At 46.1% G+C, this 14,299-nt stretch overlaps 8 protein-coding genes across 8 annotated transcripts; 1 reads left to right on the forward strand and 7 right to left on the reverse strand.

The window, feature by feature from the left end:
• Positions 1–330: 330 nt before the first annotated feature.
• Positions 331–729, reverse strand: N7495_000397 (uncharacterized protein; the record flags this gene model as incomplete). Its single annotated transcript, XM_057203067.1, has 1 exon — positions 331–729. One exon carries the CDS (start codon positions 727–729, stop codon positions 331–333), a length of 399 nt encoding a protein of 132 aa, XP_057067140.1.
• Positions 730–1,511: 782 nt separating this feature from the next.
• Positions 1,512–3,632, reverse strand: N7495_000398 (pentatricopeptide repeat protein; the record flags this gene model as incomplete). Its single annotated transcript, XM_057203068.1, has 2 exons — positions 1,512–2,912; positions 2,973–3,632. The coding sequence occupies 2 exons, from the start codon at positions 3,630–3,632 to the stop codon at positions 1,512–1,514; spliced, it is 2,061 nt and encodes a 686-aa protein (XP_057067141.1).
• A 367-nt stretch (positions 3,633–3,999) lies between these two features.
• N7495_000399 (U6 snRNA-associated Sm-like protein LSm4) lies at positions 4,000–4,694 on the reverse strand (the record flags this gene model as incomplete). Its single annotated transcript, XM_057203069.1, has 3 exons — positions 4,000–4,185; positions 4,257–4,437; positions 4,642–4,694. The coding sequence occupies 3 exons, from the start codon at positions 4,692–4,694 to the stop codon at positions 4,000–4,002; spliced, it is 420 nt and encodes a 139-aa protein (XP_057067142.1).
• Positions 4,695–5,410: 716 nt separating this feature from the next.
• Positions 5,411–6,325, reverse strand: N7495_000400 (uncharacterized protein; the record flags this gene model as incomplete). Its single annotated transcript, XM_057203070.1, has 1 exon — positions 5,411–6,325. The coding sequence occupies one exon, from the start codon at positions 6,323–6,325 to the stop codon at positions 5,411–5,413; it is 915 nt and encodes a 304-aa protein (XP_057067143.1).
• Positions 6,326–6,356: 31 nt separating this feature from the next.
• N7495_000401 (histone acetyltransferase type b catalytic subunit) lies at positions 6,357–6,638 on the reverse strand (the record flags this gene model as incomplete). The annotated part of the gene is made up of 1 exon (XM_057203071.1): positions 6,357–6,638. The coding sequence occupies one exon, from the start codon at positions 6,636–6,638 to the stop codon at positions 6,357–6,359; it is 282 nt and encodes a 93-aa protein (XP_057067144.1).
• Positions 6,639–6,667: 29 nt separating this feature from the next.
• Positions 6,668–9,140, reverse strand: N7495_000402 (uncharacterized protein; the record flags this gene model as incomplete). The annotated part of the gene is made up of 4 exons (XM_057203072.1): positions 6,668–6,954; positions 7,261–8,122; positions 8,187–8,756; positions 8,952–9,140. The coding sequence occupies 4 exons, from the start codon at positions 9,138–9,140 to the stop codon at positions 6,668–6,670; spliced, it is 1,908 nt and encodes a 635-aa protein (XP_057067145.1).
• Positions 9,141–10,490: 1,350 nt separating this feature from the next.
• N7495_000403 (MFS transporter) lies at positions 10,491–11,963 on the reverse strand (the record flags this gene model as incomplete). The annotated part of the gene is made up of 1 exon (XM_057203073.1): positions 10,491–11,963. The coding sequence occupies one exon, from the start codon at positions 11,961–11,963 to the stop codon at positions 10,491–10,493; it is 1,473 nt and encodes a 490-aa protein (XP_057067146.1).
• Positions 11,964–12,905: 942 nt separating this feature from the next.
• N7495_000404 (Mn(2+) transporter ATX2) lies at positions 12,906–14,234 on the forward strand (the record flags this gene model as incomplete). The annotated part of the gene is made up of 3 exons (XM_057203074.1): positions 12,906–12,955; positions 13,026–14,000; positions 14,051–14,234. 3 exons carry the CDS (start codon positions 12,906–12,908, stop codon positions 14,232–14,234), a joined length of 1,209 nt encoding a protein of 402 aa, XP_057067147.1.
• Positions 14,235–14,299: the final 65 nt, after the last annotated feature.

Here is a 14,299-nt window from a genome sequence, read left to right on the forward strand (position 1 = left end):
CTTTTTCAAGCGGTACCTTGCATTGCCCCGATCGAAACCTAGTTTAGATATTTTTTTTTAAACAAAGTGTTTTATTATGTGCAGTATCTCATCGCGGGCTAGGTCCAAGGGGTCCCAGAAATTAAAAGAATGCATGCGCCCGCGCAAGATAACGAATAGCATCTCAACGCCAATGATCGAGATAAACAAAAGACATGTAGCTTTTCGCCGGCGAATTCATGACGAAGCAATTAGAGACCCAGCGCACCAGCGCTTCACGAGAATGATTGTAGTTTTCTCATATTTGGATCCTGCCAATAAACGCGGAAAATAAATGGGATCAAGGCCGCTTTAAGCTCCATATAGCGCATTGGGGTTGATGGAGAAGGTGTCAGTTGATTCGGTGACATTGGCACTACCAGCTGCCGAAAATCGATTATAGTAATGGCCTTCGTAGGTGGCCCAATAGTGCTTCACGGTCACCTTCCACAGTGGGTGCTGCTGTTTTATGACGGTTGCGGTGATATTGCGGTTGTCGCAGAATGTAGTATTGCCGGAGATACCCTCGCAATGGGTATTGAAGCCAGGAGTATACTCAGATGCAGCAGCAGAGATGTCGAAGGAGTATACACAGCCACCGGAGCAAACGATGTCCCAGTTGGTCGCCCTCCAGGTAGAGGGTTTTCCGAGAGCAGCGGCGTTGGAGAGGCTCAGGGAAGCAAGAACGGAAAAGAGAGTCGTAAATTGCATGATTGGATAGAAGTGTATATATACGAAGTTTAAATTTTATAAATTGTAGCGAAATCAAATGTGATTTTGAAAAGTTGAAATTAAAATGAAAAAAAGGAGTGGTTGAGCCTTATATACTTAGCTTCACAACGAAACGCAAAAGGTGTTGGTTAATGCTGACGTAAAGACGGGAACCTCTGCTCTCCTTCCTCGATCCGCCTTCAATCAGGTTCAGGGCACCCTTGACCCACTATTGTTATTGTCGATCCATACGGGGCAATGACCCCATATTTCTTCCTGGATCTGACAATGATTCGTGATTCATTAAATGATAATCCTATTCCTTCGAAGATTTTGAATTTCCATTCATCCTGAAGGATAACCATATTCGACAGCCTAACATAACTGGTTTCTTGGTTCGTGGAGAAGGCCACAAGGGATCAGCCCAGGGGCGTGTTTCAGGACAGTTTATCGCCTATAAATAACTTCACAAGTTGAATGAGCCTCGTCTCATATCTTGAACCAGATTTGAACAGCATCCTGTCCATTGACAATAGTGTCTGCTTGGTGAAGTGGAGTACAATATACGGAGTCTAGGGCTCTGGGCTCTAGGTGTAACCCTATCTAATGTACTTCGTACAAATCTGGCGAAATTCTCTGTCCCCAGCGCACGGCCTATGCATACCCACTCTTTTTCGGCACTGATTGTATTTAGCTTAGAAAGTTTCTGACATTGACTAGCTTGACGCTTGAGACATCCTGAGACAATGCAGGTGCAACAGCTTAATTGCGATTCGGTCGATTTAGCTTGAAGTGGTGTCCTTATCCGCCTTCTCCGCCTTTATCCGTGCAAGGGCCTGATATTTTCGTTTGCTTTGACGTCGCTTCTTGTTCCACGCTTTGCGCTCTTCGTCCGAGAGTCTTTTGCGACGGACAGCGGCTGGTACCCAATAGGTGAAGTCCTCTTCCTTGACCTGGTCGATCAGGTCGATAGAATGAGTCGATTCAATCGATGAGTTTTCTGTGAGCTTTCTCGTGCTGGTTGATGAGTCAATTGGAATTTCGTCATCCCCTATTCCGGGATTATACTGCAGCTGCATTGCAAATTCATGCACAGATTGGGCACATAACTGTCGGATCTCTTCCCGCGCCTTTTGACGTAGTGAGCCATCCCGCTTGAGTAAGTCTTGGAAGTACATGTAGGCCGACTTGTAGTTGCGAGCTTCAAGACACATTAAAATGAGGATTTCAAAAGTGGTTGCGTCTGGAACAACGCGAAGGGAAACCATCTCTTTCAGTAAGAACATGGCGGGTGCCCGATTTCCAGCTCGGCGACATATCTGCATCAGAGTATTGTATATACGAGTATCGGCGCTATTCGGACATATTGAGTAGAGCTCTTTGTGGAATACCATGGCGTCCCATGCAATCGATGGGTCATCTTTGACGACCCGCTCACAGAATTCAATGACAACCCGGGCAGAGTCGATGGGGATTTTTCGCTTGGAGTTTTTCAATGCTTTGAGAATTTGCCATACCTCTCGGGGATCTGTCTTTTCCTTGATCATGTGGGTGATAATGGACTCCACTAAGCTATCTGTCGGTGAACAGCCCGCTTCGTGCATTGTACTCATCACCTCCATTGTAGAGTACAAGTCAGCGTTATCCAAATAGGCCAGGATGAGCTGCTCATGACTCAAAGCATCCATTTGAGTCCCCTTCTTCGCGATATACTTAAAAATGTTCTGCGCTAGCTCAATATCCCCAGCACGCGAAGCAGTCGCGAGGGCATTCTTGCATACATCCTCCGATGGCTGGATGTACTCGAGATAAATCATTCGTTGCCAAATGTAGAGAGTCAATTCGTAGTGTCGAGACTTGCTTGCTGCTGTGAGGACGTGACCCCATAGCTCGGGAGTCATATCGTAGCCCTGTTCGACGCGGGCTTGCATCAGGCGATACACTTCATCAAACTCTTCAAAGTCACACAGATTGTAGACGATCATGCTATGTAGCCAATTCTTTACCGGTATCAATTTTCGCTCCATCAGCGCCACATGATCGAGGGCCAGCTCAAACTGATGTTCTCGAAGAAGCCCTGCAACCACAAAATGCCATCCGTCTGGACTTAATGTGAACCATCGGTCTCGAATACTGCGAAGGATCTCTTGGCGTAGCAAATAGTCTGGGTGCACAGCAAGAACCTAATGAATGCAAGAAACAGAAATTAAAAAGCATTCAATTATTTAAGAACGATGGCTTACCTGTAAGACAACATGAAGTATGCCCGAGTCCACGGTAATCTTTTCCTCCTCCATCTCTTGCAGAAGAGCCCGCACCATCTCCGGCGATCCCTTGATGCTATCGGAATTTGCGAGTATCAACGACTTGTAGTGGAAAGCCTGTGGCTGAATGTGGTGATCTTCAATCAAAGCCCGTAGAATACTCATCGTTCTGTAAAGGGCACCGGGTTTGTTCCTTAGCATATGCTCCAGATCCGAACTGGGATATTCGTAGAATCTTCGGGTATCATGAACCGGAACCTTTCTTTCCGAGTTGTTATGTGTACGCATCTTAAAAAATATGGATGCTTCTGGAGGGGTCGAGGTCGTTCTGTCCGATGTATGACGGAGCAGGTTCTCTGGGTGCTCATCGGGTATATATTCAGATTCGGTAGAAGCAGGCTTTCCATTGTGTGAATTAGTCGACTGTAAATGATCACCAGGGGTAATTACACGGCCAGTTCCGCTGGTATTGGTGCTGTAGCACTTCCGGGTGGCCGTCGCGATACCCGGAAACAAGCATAGTTTGCGATTTTGCCTCGTTGATTTCAAAGATATAGGTGGGCGACTTAGTGTTGAAGGGCTAAATGATGGGCACAATGTGTACCATAAGCCATCTAGTACCAATGTTCGCCGCGACATGCTGATATGTCTGCGCCGAGAATTCCAGAGTTCCAGATTTCGCCGTAGGTATAAACACGTGACATATAATAGCTCCAACAGCACCGGGTTAGAGGTCCAGACTCTACAAAGATTGAGGGTTCAAGATTTTAGATTTTTTATACCTAGGCCTTCCAAATGACCCAGATTCAGTGGAACAAAAAGGATAAGTTACTGACTGTACCTTGCCTGGTAACACAGTGTTACATTGAAGACTGATGTGAACTTTTTAAGGAAGTCATTATTTCATGAAAGTTAGCATATCGAGGTCCCTTGTTAAAACTCCAGAATATCCCGATATGCCTTTGCTCCACCGAATTTCCCATTCTTCTTGTCCAGAGCAGCTCACTTAGTCACGGGGACCACCCCGTCCTCCACGGCCGCGGCCGCGGTCACCACGTCCTCGGTCACCACCACGTCCTCGGCCACCACGTCCACGTCCACGACCATCACTGCGATGATGACTGTTTGAGTTTTGTTCCGCCTGCTTCTTGACATCATCAATGACCTTATCGCTGAGTTGGAGACATTTGATCTGTGGGGAGGTATTAGCCAAGGTCAAAAATTGTAGGATTTGTAGGATGATCTTCAATTGGGTCGACGCACGTTGCTACCACGAACGTAGGATTCGGACAGTTCTAAAAACTGCTTGCCGTCGGGGCTGGTCTGAATCACTTTCGAAAGGACGAGGTTCATGAACGCATCGGAGGAAACAAGGGTGCCGTTCAGGGTTTCACCGCTCTTGAGCTCCACAAGAACTCCAGAGCCGTGGGCGACCACCAGAATACTGTTAGGGAGCTGGTAGGACTGTCAGCTGGTGTGAAGGATAGGCGGAACGAAGGTTGGTTGACCTACCATTGGTAATGACAACTATTGGAAGGATAAATGGGAGCAGTTGCGCTGATAGTAGGGTACTCTCTCAATCTAGGAGCAACTAGTGTCGACAAGAAGAGATTAAAATTCAAGAGTGTTGAGCGCGCGCAAGTTGTACCTGAGCTCCGCACCAACAGTGACGAAGCCTGAACGGGAAAACTGATGAGTCATCAATAAATCCAAACTATCACGTGCTATTGACATACTGTCAAATGAGATTTTTGACCGTCCAACCAGATTGGTTGACGAAACTGGATTGTCTATCTAGGGATGAAATCCCGCTTAAATACACACATTATGGATCCTGCTTACGTACAGCATAAACCCCGTATCGGACCTTTGACACATACAAAGGAAATGAAGTATTTGAATTTCTCAATCTAGTTTCTAAAACCATGGTCCATAGGTGAGTGAATGAATAGTCCTCAAATATAAGACAATAATATATTTCCCAACGAGTAGGTAGGTGGACTAGTATGAAACTCTCATATAATCTTCCAAGGTTGGAAGCAGCACTTGAGTGTCCAAAGGTTATCAATTCAATGCGATGATTTTGCTGATCTCTATAAACTTGGTTCCTATGTAGGTATTACATATTAGTTCTGCTCTGCTCCGGTGTGATAACATACCCTACCGAACTTCGTTGTCTTTCTGTATACATCTACAATACTACCCAACTTTTGAACCAACCTTGCAAGTCTCCCCATACGGTAGATTCTAATGATGTAGTCATATTTGATTGGCCTTGTTCGGAATTGAAGATTAAAACCGAACATATCCCAAATCCTGAACGCTCTTTAATAGTAAAACATAATTCATATCGATATTGGAATAAAAAAGAGAAAGAGGAGTTTTCATCTCTTCAATAGCTTCAATTTTTGGGAGCTTCAATTCTTCGGACGCTTGACAAGCTCTGCGCCAGATTCTGCCTCTTCCTCATCATCATCGTCCAAGACAGCATGTTTACGCTTCTCACGGCGGGTGGATGGCACGGGGAAACGACCTTTCAAGGCTTCCAGTCTGATTTCGTATCCCTCCTCAACAGTCAGCACAGTTTCATTCAGTTTATGGGCGCGGTCAAGAATTTCCAGTTCATCCAGTAGTTCTTTGTGCTTCTTGTAGATCCTCTGCTTGATAAGCAGGCGCCACCAGAAGTATCGGCGGTCGTTAGGATCCTCAGCATTATGCTTTTTGACCAGCAATCGCGCAAGATTGGCTGATGCACCACGATGGCCTTTAGGGATCTGATTCAGTAGGAACATCTCTAAGACGTGTGCAAACTGGGTGGTTTCGATTTTAAACTCAGTGCGAATGTCGCTCAAGACCTTTTGCGGAATCAAGTGCTCTGTGAGTTTTGTCGACGATGATTTCGATTCAGAATACATCCCGTTCGGATCGGGATTGATGTTAATGTGATGCTTAAGAAATTCGGGCCGCAAGAGGCAGAAATCGGCAGTATCTCTAAGTGCATCAAATTGCTCGTTGGGATCTTCGACTGTCAACTCCATGATAGTAGGATCCGCAATGCAAGCAGCGTGGATAGTAGTGTAGAGATTGTTGCCGTGGCCCGCACGGTGGTGGGAAGGGAGAATCATAAATTGAGCAATCCGAAGCCGGGCGGGAAGCTCAGAGATTTTGATCTCGGGGAGAGGGAATGATGCGTTCTTGAAATCAGGATCTTGAGAGCCATCTTTCTTGTAAAGCCAATACCGGTAGGTGGTTGCGTATCCAACGATAGCATATGATGAAGCGGTTGGGGTTGTGGGAGCTACCTTCTCATAACTGAGGCACTTAATTAGCATCAAATAATCTGCAACAATTTCATGAAAGCGCCTACACAAAGAACACCATCCATCGTTCAAGGCTCCATTCCGGATCATCTGTCTGGATCGGAGTTCCGGCTTCAACGAACAGAGACACCAGAACCTGGGCGCGGTCCAGGATGCATCGCACCTTGGGATCCGCAAGAGATCCAGACCAAATCTCAAATTGCCTGCCATCTGATTCATAGCTGTAGGCGAGTTTTCCAGGCGGGGTAAAATCCTTTGCTTCAGCGTCCTCTTGGATGGCTTTTTCGTATTCGGGTAGAGTGATCAAGGCGTCTAGCATCGTCATTAATTTCCATTTCATTCAGACGCAGAGTATTAAAACCAACCTTCTTGCACAAACTCCCTCAAAGTTTCCAAAACATCGTCCGCAACTGTGTCATCGACAGCGTTGAATTTCTGGTCGTAGGAGATGTGTAAATGAGGACGGAGGTCATGGGCAGCGAAGCGCAAGCGAATGATCAGACCCTTGTATCCAAAAATTTGTTCCTCGTCACCAAAGATGGAATATGTAAACTGAGGGTGAAAGCTTGAAAGAGTCTGGGGTTTGGTTTCGCCGGGCTGCACGACAGTGATATGGATCGCATCGTTGGCATCGCATGTCCCTAGAGGTATCAATTAGATATTTTCATCAATAAGCATAGTGGAATCAGGATGATCTACAATCTTCATCAACTGCCGCCATACTGGGCAGATTTGAGGGTTGGAAAGTTTTCAAGTGGTGTAGAGAAGTGAGGAAGTAAAGAAACAAAGAAATAAAGATGATGCGCCGGATAAGAAAAGTCGCGTTCTGCGCGTCTGATTATGACCTAATCAGGACTAGTGGGTCTGTACTCCGCATTCAATTTAATTTAATAATTGTCTCCTCTCATTATCATACTGCCATTCTGCTATTCCGCCATTCTGTCGACGCTTAATTTCTCGAGCCTTCTTCAATCTCGGGATCAACTCTAGAGCTCGTTGGATTCCCATTCTATTTCCAATCTTCTGGAGTGACTGAACAACCCATTCATGTACTTCCTCTGGGGCAGCTGCACTACCAGCAACAGACAGTGGGAATAGCAACAAGAACACACCATTCAATGGTGGTGCATGTCCCGACTCTTGTGTTGCCACCCCAGAGCTAAAAGCCTTCATTTGGCTGGCAGCACCGGCACAGATGCCTGTTGCCATGCGAGCTATTGTATCCAATGCTTGCTGTCGCTGATTCAAGTCATCTGGGGTGATAGAATGTTTCCGAGCTAGTTGACTCAATATCAACTCTTTGATCATCACTCGCCCCGAGTGATAGTGGTTGAGATCCCTTGCTGCCCACACATCATGATAGACAAGGTACTTTCCGTAGAACGTATTTTCCATATCGTTGGATTCGTACATGGAAAAGGTCCACTCCCCTGGAACAGTTCTCGCCCACATTTCCATTTCTGTATCTAGAGCAGATGCTGAGCGTATTATAGCCCCAACATCGACATTTGGATTGTGGCGGATAGACAAGTGGAGCTTCATAAACCGAATGAGCAGATCGACCAATTGAAAGGCTGGTAGTGTATCGGGATAGGAAGAGGAACTAGCCTCTAGACTATAGTTCAGCAGTTGAGGTGGTATATGATCCGGCGTCAAGAAGTATCTGATAATGCCTATATAGAGATATTGCAGCTGCGAGCGTGCATCGGATGTCAATGCTTTGCTAAATGAAGTCTGCTTCAATAGAGCTGCTGCACCATCAAGGTGTACTGTCCAAGAATCAATTTGTTTTGGGCCACAGGAGACCATCTATATAGAAAATTAGCTAAACTCTAGGGCTTGTAGATCACGCCAATTTAGGCTGAGTACGTACCTCATATAGACTCAGCAACACCATCATCCTGATTATTTTTGTAGGATTGGTTTGCTGAGTATTACCCACAGCCTGGCGGATACTTTTAATGACCGCTCCATATTTCTCTCTTGCAATAATCTGCAGAGATCGGTCTCGAGTGATATTTGACAGGGCACCTAACCCAACTGATACAATAGCATCTTGCAGGGGAGGTTCTTTGGGGATGTGAGCCAAAAAAGGAAAAGTATTCAAATTGTATGATGCTTTTTGTATTCCTGAAGCCGAGATCACAAAACGATAGAAGAAAAAGTTAAATCCCTGATCCTCCACGGACGATGAGACCGGCTTAGGGATTGTGGGAGTGGGAACAATATATCTCTTGTTCCGTACTGCAAGTGAGATGCTTTCGGAGGTTGAAGATGATGAATCTGGACTGGAATCCGGCTTCTTCCTTCGCTCTCCCGACCTAGATTTTGCTTCTGCAGACCGTCGAGCCGTCTTTTCATTCTCACTGCGGAACACCAAAGATGAAATATCATGATATCCACCGCAGGATTTCCCCGCTCTTCTACACTGTGAGCAGACTGGCTCTATCCGATCACACTATCGGGTGTTAGTTCAATTCAAAGTTGTTTATTGATACCACACTTGCCTTAATCCGCCTCTCTCGACAACTCTCGCAGTTCTTGCTCGGAACACCATAAAACGGCATTGTTGTTTGTATCCTATACCCCACTCATTTCCTTCACATCGTTTTCTAGGGAGCCAGCAGCCATGTCAGACGCGTGGACCAACTGCCGGTTCTTGATTGGCGAGCTGGGTGGAGCTTAGCAGCGTAAGCTTATTCAAGGTTGGAGTAGCCAATGATACGTAGTTCTGGGCTATTTTCAAAATAGTTGTGGCATTTCTCAAGGAAAGTTGGTGAGAACGATGCCTTTTGCTCGGGATGGCGAATATTTTGGATGGATGCATTGATCAATGATTGTATGAAACCGAATAGATCATTCGCTGTGCGTTACCAGTTGACACTCTCAGTTTACTATTTAGGAGCTTGAGGCTACAAATCCATTCCCAGGTGACAGGATTCGACTCTAATTTCTCACCTGCATCTCCCCCCACCATGGCTATCGTCACAGCTCTACTCAGCAATATCTGCTCGCCTAATTTCTAGCAAACAGAAGTATATCTCGCTGAAAAGGGTATCTACGTATGAAAAAGATTTTCCCAGGAACGAGGCTGAACAAGTAGAATATCTGCTTTTCAATAAACTTCCAAGATATTGTTCATACTATCCTTCTTGTCAATGGGTATCTCATCATATGGGTATTTCTCATACCAACTTTCTGCAGAGAATAAAGAAATCAACATTCCAATGTTACCGAGCGACTAGCTCTGGAGTCATACTGAGGTCACAATTCTTGGAGCCACCGACTCAATCGATTTTTGGGAACGGAGACTGGGGCTCCAACACTATACTTGAACCTTTTTCACAGCATCACAACGCAATATTACAGACCTCGGGAATCAGCTTGCATGGTGATGCGAGAGAAAGTGACACTAATGAAGAAGAGAGCTCTGAGTCACCTCCTCAAAATTCTCTCCCTTCAACAATGAAGCTAGGGCTTCCGCTATCTTTTTATGCGGAGGCAGCTCCTGCTTCGAAAGATGGAAGCAATCACCAAGGAAGTCTGACTTTTGAATGGCCATAACAAGAAGTCGGATTAATATAGTCAGCAGTCCTGGAGTTATCATCTTCCAAGTGTTTCGTAAAAGCAAGTCACTTGTCGTCTCGCCGATTCAAATCACTCCACCTCTCACTCTCACTTACACTTTCAGGTTCCAACCGTGGACCTGAATACCAGCTGGATGACTACCTACATAAATTATCTAAACGCAAAACAGAAGATCACATTGCGAGACGCTGTGATATTCAGGTACCTTTGCTAGGTACAACTTCGTTCTAAGGTTGTGAAGAAACCTCTGCTTCCAGAACACCACTTGCCTAGGTGGGAACTTATCCTGCAGCCTGCACTTCTCTTAGTCTTCCAGGGCTTTTAATGTTATGGTCTTTAAAGTTTGACGCGCTATTTTGCTCGCTCGGCTGCGACTTGTCACCGTGCTTGATATCCACTTCCAGGCTCCCCAGAAGGCCATATGGCTCTGGCAAGTATAAACTATAAATCTTGGAAGGTACTCTAGCACCCGGGCTACCTAGGTATTTGAATGACAGCTCTGTTTGAAAAATTGGTCTTCATTCTAACCTTGAAGTTTCTTTGTCTCTGCTGGTATAAAGATTCTTTATATTCTATTCTCCGCATGAGTCTACTGACCATTTAGACGTTTGACACCATGGGGCTCTGGCAGATATCTCACTACAAACGATAAACTGAGGGCAAGGAAGAGCATCAGCAACCAAATAGCGTAACCCCACACCAGCTGCGTCCTCGCTCCCAGCGCGAATAGGGTAGTGAAAAGGGCTGGGCAAAAGGCCCTTAGAACACTTGAACCAGTCAGTACTAACGCATTCAGAGTACCTAAGACCCTTGGTGAAGGTGAGACATCATTCAGAGCGAGCTGGATGGCCGTGAAGCTCATGCTGACTCCACATCCGATAGCCAGCATCACTGGCATGGTGATCCAGAAAGCTTTGATGGATGCATCGGTCCCCAATCGCAGGAGGAGATTTCCAAAAGGACAGGCTATGAAGAAAAACGGATAGGCAATAGCACACAGGCGAATGACTCCATTCGACCCGATTCTATGTTGTAAGAAGGGGAAGACAAGGAGAAGCCATATTGCTTGGGCGGCACCATTCAGCCCCATCATCAGCGAGATCTGAAGTGGCGTGAAGCTGAACCCGCCGAGATCTACGCGGGTGAACCAGAAGACAGGAATAATGGCTGTGTAAGCGAAAGCAAGGGTCATGATGTGTCCGTATACATATATGACTATAGTCACCCCTGGTGATTTCAGCAGCTGCCATGTTGTGAGGTCTTCACTCTGAGTTGACGTGTCTGGTACTGCATGTTCCCCATCACCGTTCGCCGCTACGGGATCCTTTTGCAAGGTCTCCTCAACAAACAGAGCACTGGTAATTGCAGCGGTGAGTCCCACCAGCGCTACTATAAAGCTGGAGAGCGCGTAGGGATATTTATCAAAGAAGGGGACACCGCCAAAGACTCCCGGGTACTGACTAACCGGATCAGCAAGAGCGCCACCTAAGAGAGGCCCCAAGAAGATGCCTAGGTTGCCGCTAACAGCAAACCAGCTGAATGCCCGCGCCTGGGTCTTTGCCGTGCTATGCTCGGCTATCATGGTGCGGACGGTGAGGATAGAACCAGCAAAGACACCGGCAAGGCATCTAAACAAAACCATCTGCGTTAGACTCTTTGCCAGTCCGAAAAAACCTATCGACACAGTCACACCGAACAGGGATGTGACTAGGACTGGCTTGCGTCCGAGGTGATCAGATACTCGGCCCCAGAAGATCATAACGATGGCCTGTGTCAAGGAAAACAATGATTCAATAAGTCCACTGTAGAAGCCAATATCCGCGTCCTTGATGCCACCATTCTCCTGAACCATCTGGCTGACGTAGGGAAAGATGCTAAAGAATGCAAGTGGCTCGACAATTCGAACATAACAAAGAAGAAGAATTTGGCTTGTGGGGAGCGGCTTTTCATCCTCTTCTACTTCAGTCTGTTCTGTTTCAGACCCAAGGAGAGCTGTAGTCTCATCTATACGGTCGTTTTCATCGCCAGGGCGTGACTCTGTCATCCGAGTATTAACCGTCATATCTGTAAGTTTTGGACTTGGTCAAGAGCGGGAGATCTTATATGTGCGAGATTATAAATGGAGGACACTTCTAGTCCATCTATTCCCTCGGTCTATTGCATAGAGGGTAATCGAATTTATTCCCAGTTGTAATTTGAAATTTGAGTCAGATTTATAAGTTGTTAGATTAATTCATTAGTCATTATGTTTGTTTAGTTTGCATTGATTTGAGATTCTCATATCCTTGAGAATGCTCAGCTACTAGACCAATCAATCATCTATTTCATCAATTAAATACCTCATCCAAAAAGTTCAACATAAGTTAAATGCGGAGTAACTCCGGAGCCCACATTTACACCCATGTTGATAGACCGCCTTACCCTTACCGCCTTATAAACCCGTAACTAAATGCTTTCCAAGATTGATGAGACTTCTACAGGAGACTCAAGGGAATATGAACTTTTGAAAATGAGTAAATAATTATTATTATACGAGATGTATAGAGCGCCCATTTATCAGGCAACTCAACTGTTCTGGCACTGGCCTAAGCCTCCCAGTGTCGACCTTTGAAAGTCTTTGCATTTGACCTATCCCTTTCTTTGTCAGACAAAAAAGATATTCCAGAAACAGCTGGGACTTGAGCGTTGGACGTGCATATTAGCACATATAGACAGAGCAAAATCTACTAGTGTACTCAATGAACTGGAATCCAAGTAACAATAACAAAAGGAAAGACCATAAAAATAGAAATCTAAGTAGTAGCTAGCGGGGATGTGTTGATCCGAAGTGGGCGGTACCTGAGACCTGCCCGTGGATCCTGAACTTGCTTGAACCATCTTGCCTCCTTCATCAGCCCTCTCATCTCCCTTTAATTCCACCAGAGGAAGACCATTTACAAGACCCCTGTGTCATGAACGTGTTGTAAAATCAGGGCACAGTGTGAAGCTCCTTGCGACAACCACTATGGACGGACTCTTCACTTTGCTCGCCTTGAGCACTGTGATGGCAATTACGTGAGACCTATCCATCACTCGCAATGCGACAAATGATTTCAATGAATTAACATGCGATCCCCCTGAACAGTTCCTTCGTGGTCGGGTCCCTACCTCTCGCGTTTACATTATCTCCATCCCAACTGCGCCTGATTTCCTCTCTTGGAATGGGAGTACTTGTCGGGACATCCTTGATTGTTATTATACCCGAGGGCGTTGAAACTATCTACAGCTCAAGCGCAGTCGCTCGGAAAAGCCTTAGTACGCGATCAGTCAACATCGATTGGCAATCGCAGGGGGTGTCTGCGGCAGCCACACCGATCTTGTATACTAGAAACGACGACTCCACGTTGTCATTTGATACCCTTGCTTCATTGTTGTCTCCGGACAGCGAATCGACATTGCCCATTTCCGACGATCGAAAGTCGGCTGATGCGCATGCTTTACTCCGTGTACGAAAGCAGGACACATCGAGCGAATCCAGTCATAAAGAAGAGAAAGAGGAGCATGAGAGCTCACCGCATGCTTGGATTGGTGTTGCTCTTATCAGTGGATTTATACTGATGTATCTGGTTGATAAAATGCCTCAATTTGCATCTTCGACCAAGCAGGAAAGAACTCCCTACCACATCTCCCTTGACAACCTTGGCTCCGGCTTGCGAAGGGGCTCTTCACCTATTCGTGACGGAGGATTGCTCAATCCAGGCCAATCTAGCTCGCGACGTAGTCACAGTTTTGCCACTACTACGGGTCTAGTGATTCATGCAGCGGCAGATGGTATTGCATTGGGTGCCTCCAGCTCGGATACTGGACTGAGTTTTATTATCTTCCTCGCCATTATGGTGCATAAGGCTCCTGCATCGTTCGGACTTACATCTGTACTGCTTAAGCAGGGTCTGTCGAGTCGCACAGCGAGAGCCCATTTGCTGGTCTTCAGTCTAGCAGCTCCAGTTGGTGCTCTGGCCACTTTTCTCTTTGCGCACCTGATAGGCTCATCCAACGCTGACGAGGCCAGCTCTCTGTGGCGGACTGGAATGCTCCTACTTTTCTCCGGCGGTACCTTCTTGTAAGTTTATCGCCCATTAATTGTCTAATAATTGACTAACTTGGACGTAGGTATGTGGCAATGCACACGATGGAAGAGAACGGGCCCGGCTCAAGCACGCGAGAACTGCCTACTAATGGATATGGCGATTCCCGGGACTCTCAGAATGGATCAGACAAGTCCATGAGAGACTTGATCGCATCCGTGGTGGGTATGGTTCTGCCACTCTTCTTGCAGATTGGTCATGCTCATTGATCTCGATTTCTTTTTCATTTTGCCTCTTGATATCTAACTTCAACATTGCATGTATAACCGGAGAA

The sequence above is a fragment of the Penicillium taxi genome (genome assembly GCF_028828555.1).
Source record: "Penicillium taxi strain IBT 34144 chromosome Unknown utg000001l_segment0_segment0, whole genome shotgun sequence".
Taxonomy (NCBI): Eukaryota; Fungi; Ascomycota; class Eurotiomycetes; order Eurotiales; family Aspergillaceae; genus Penicillium; species Penicillium taxi.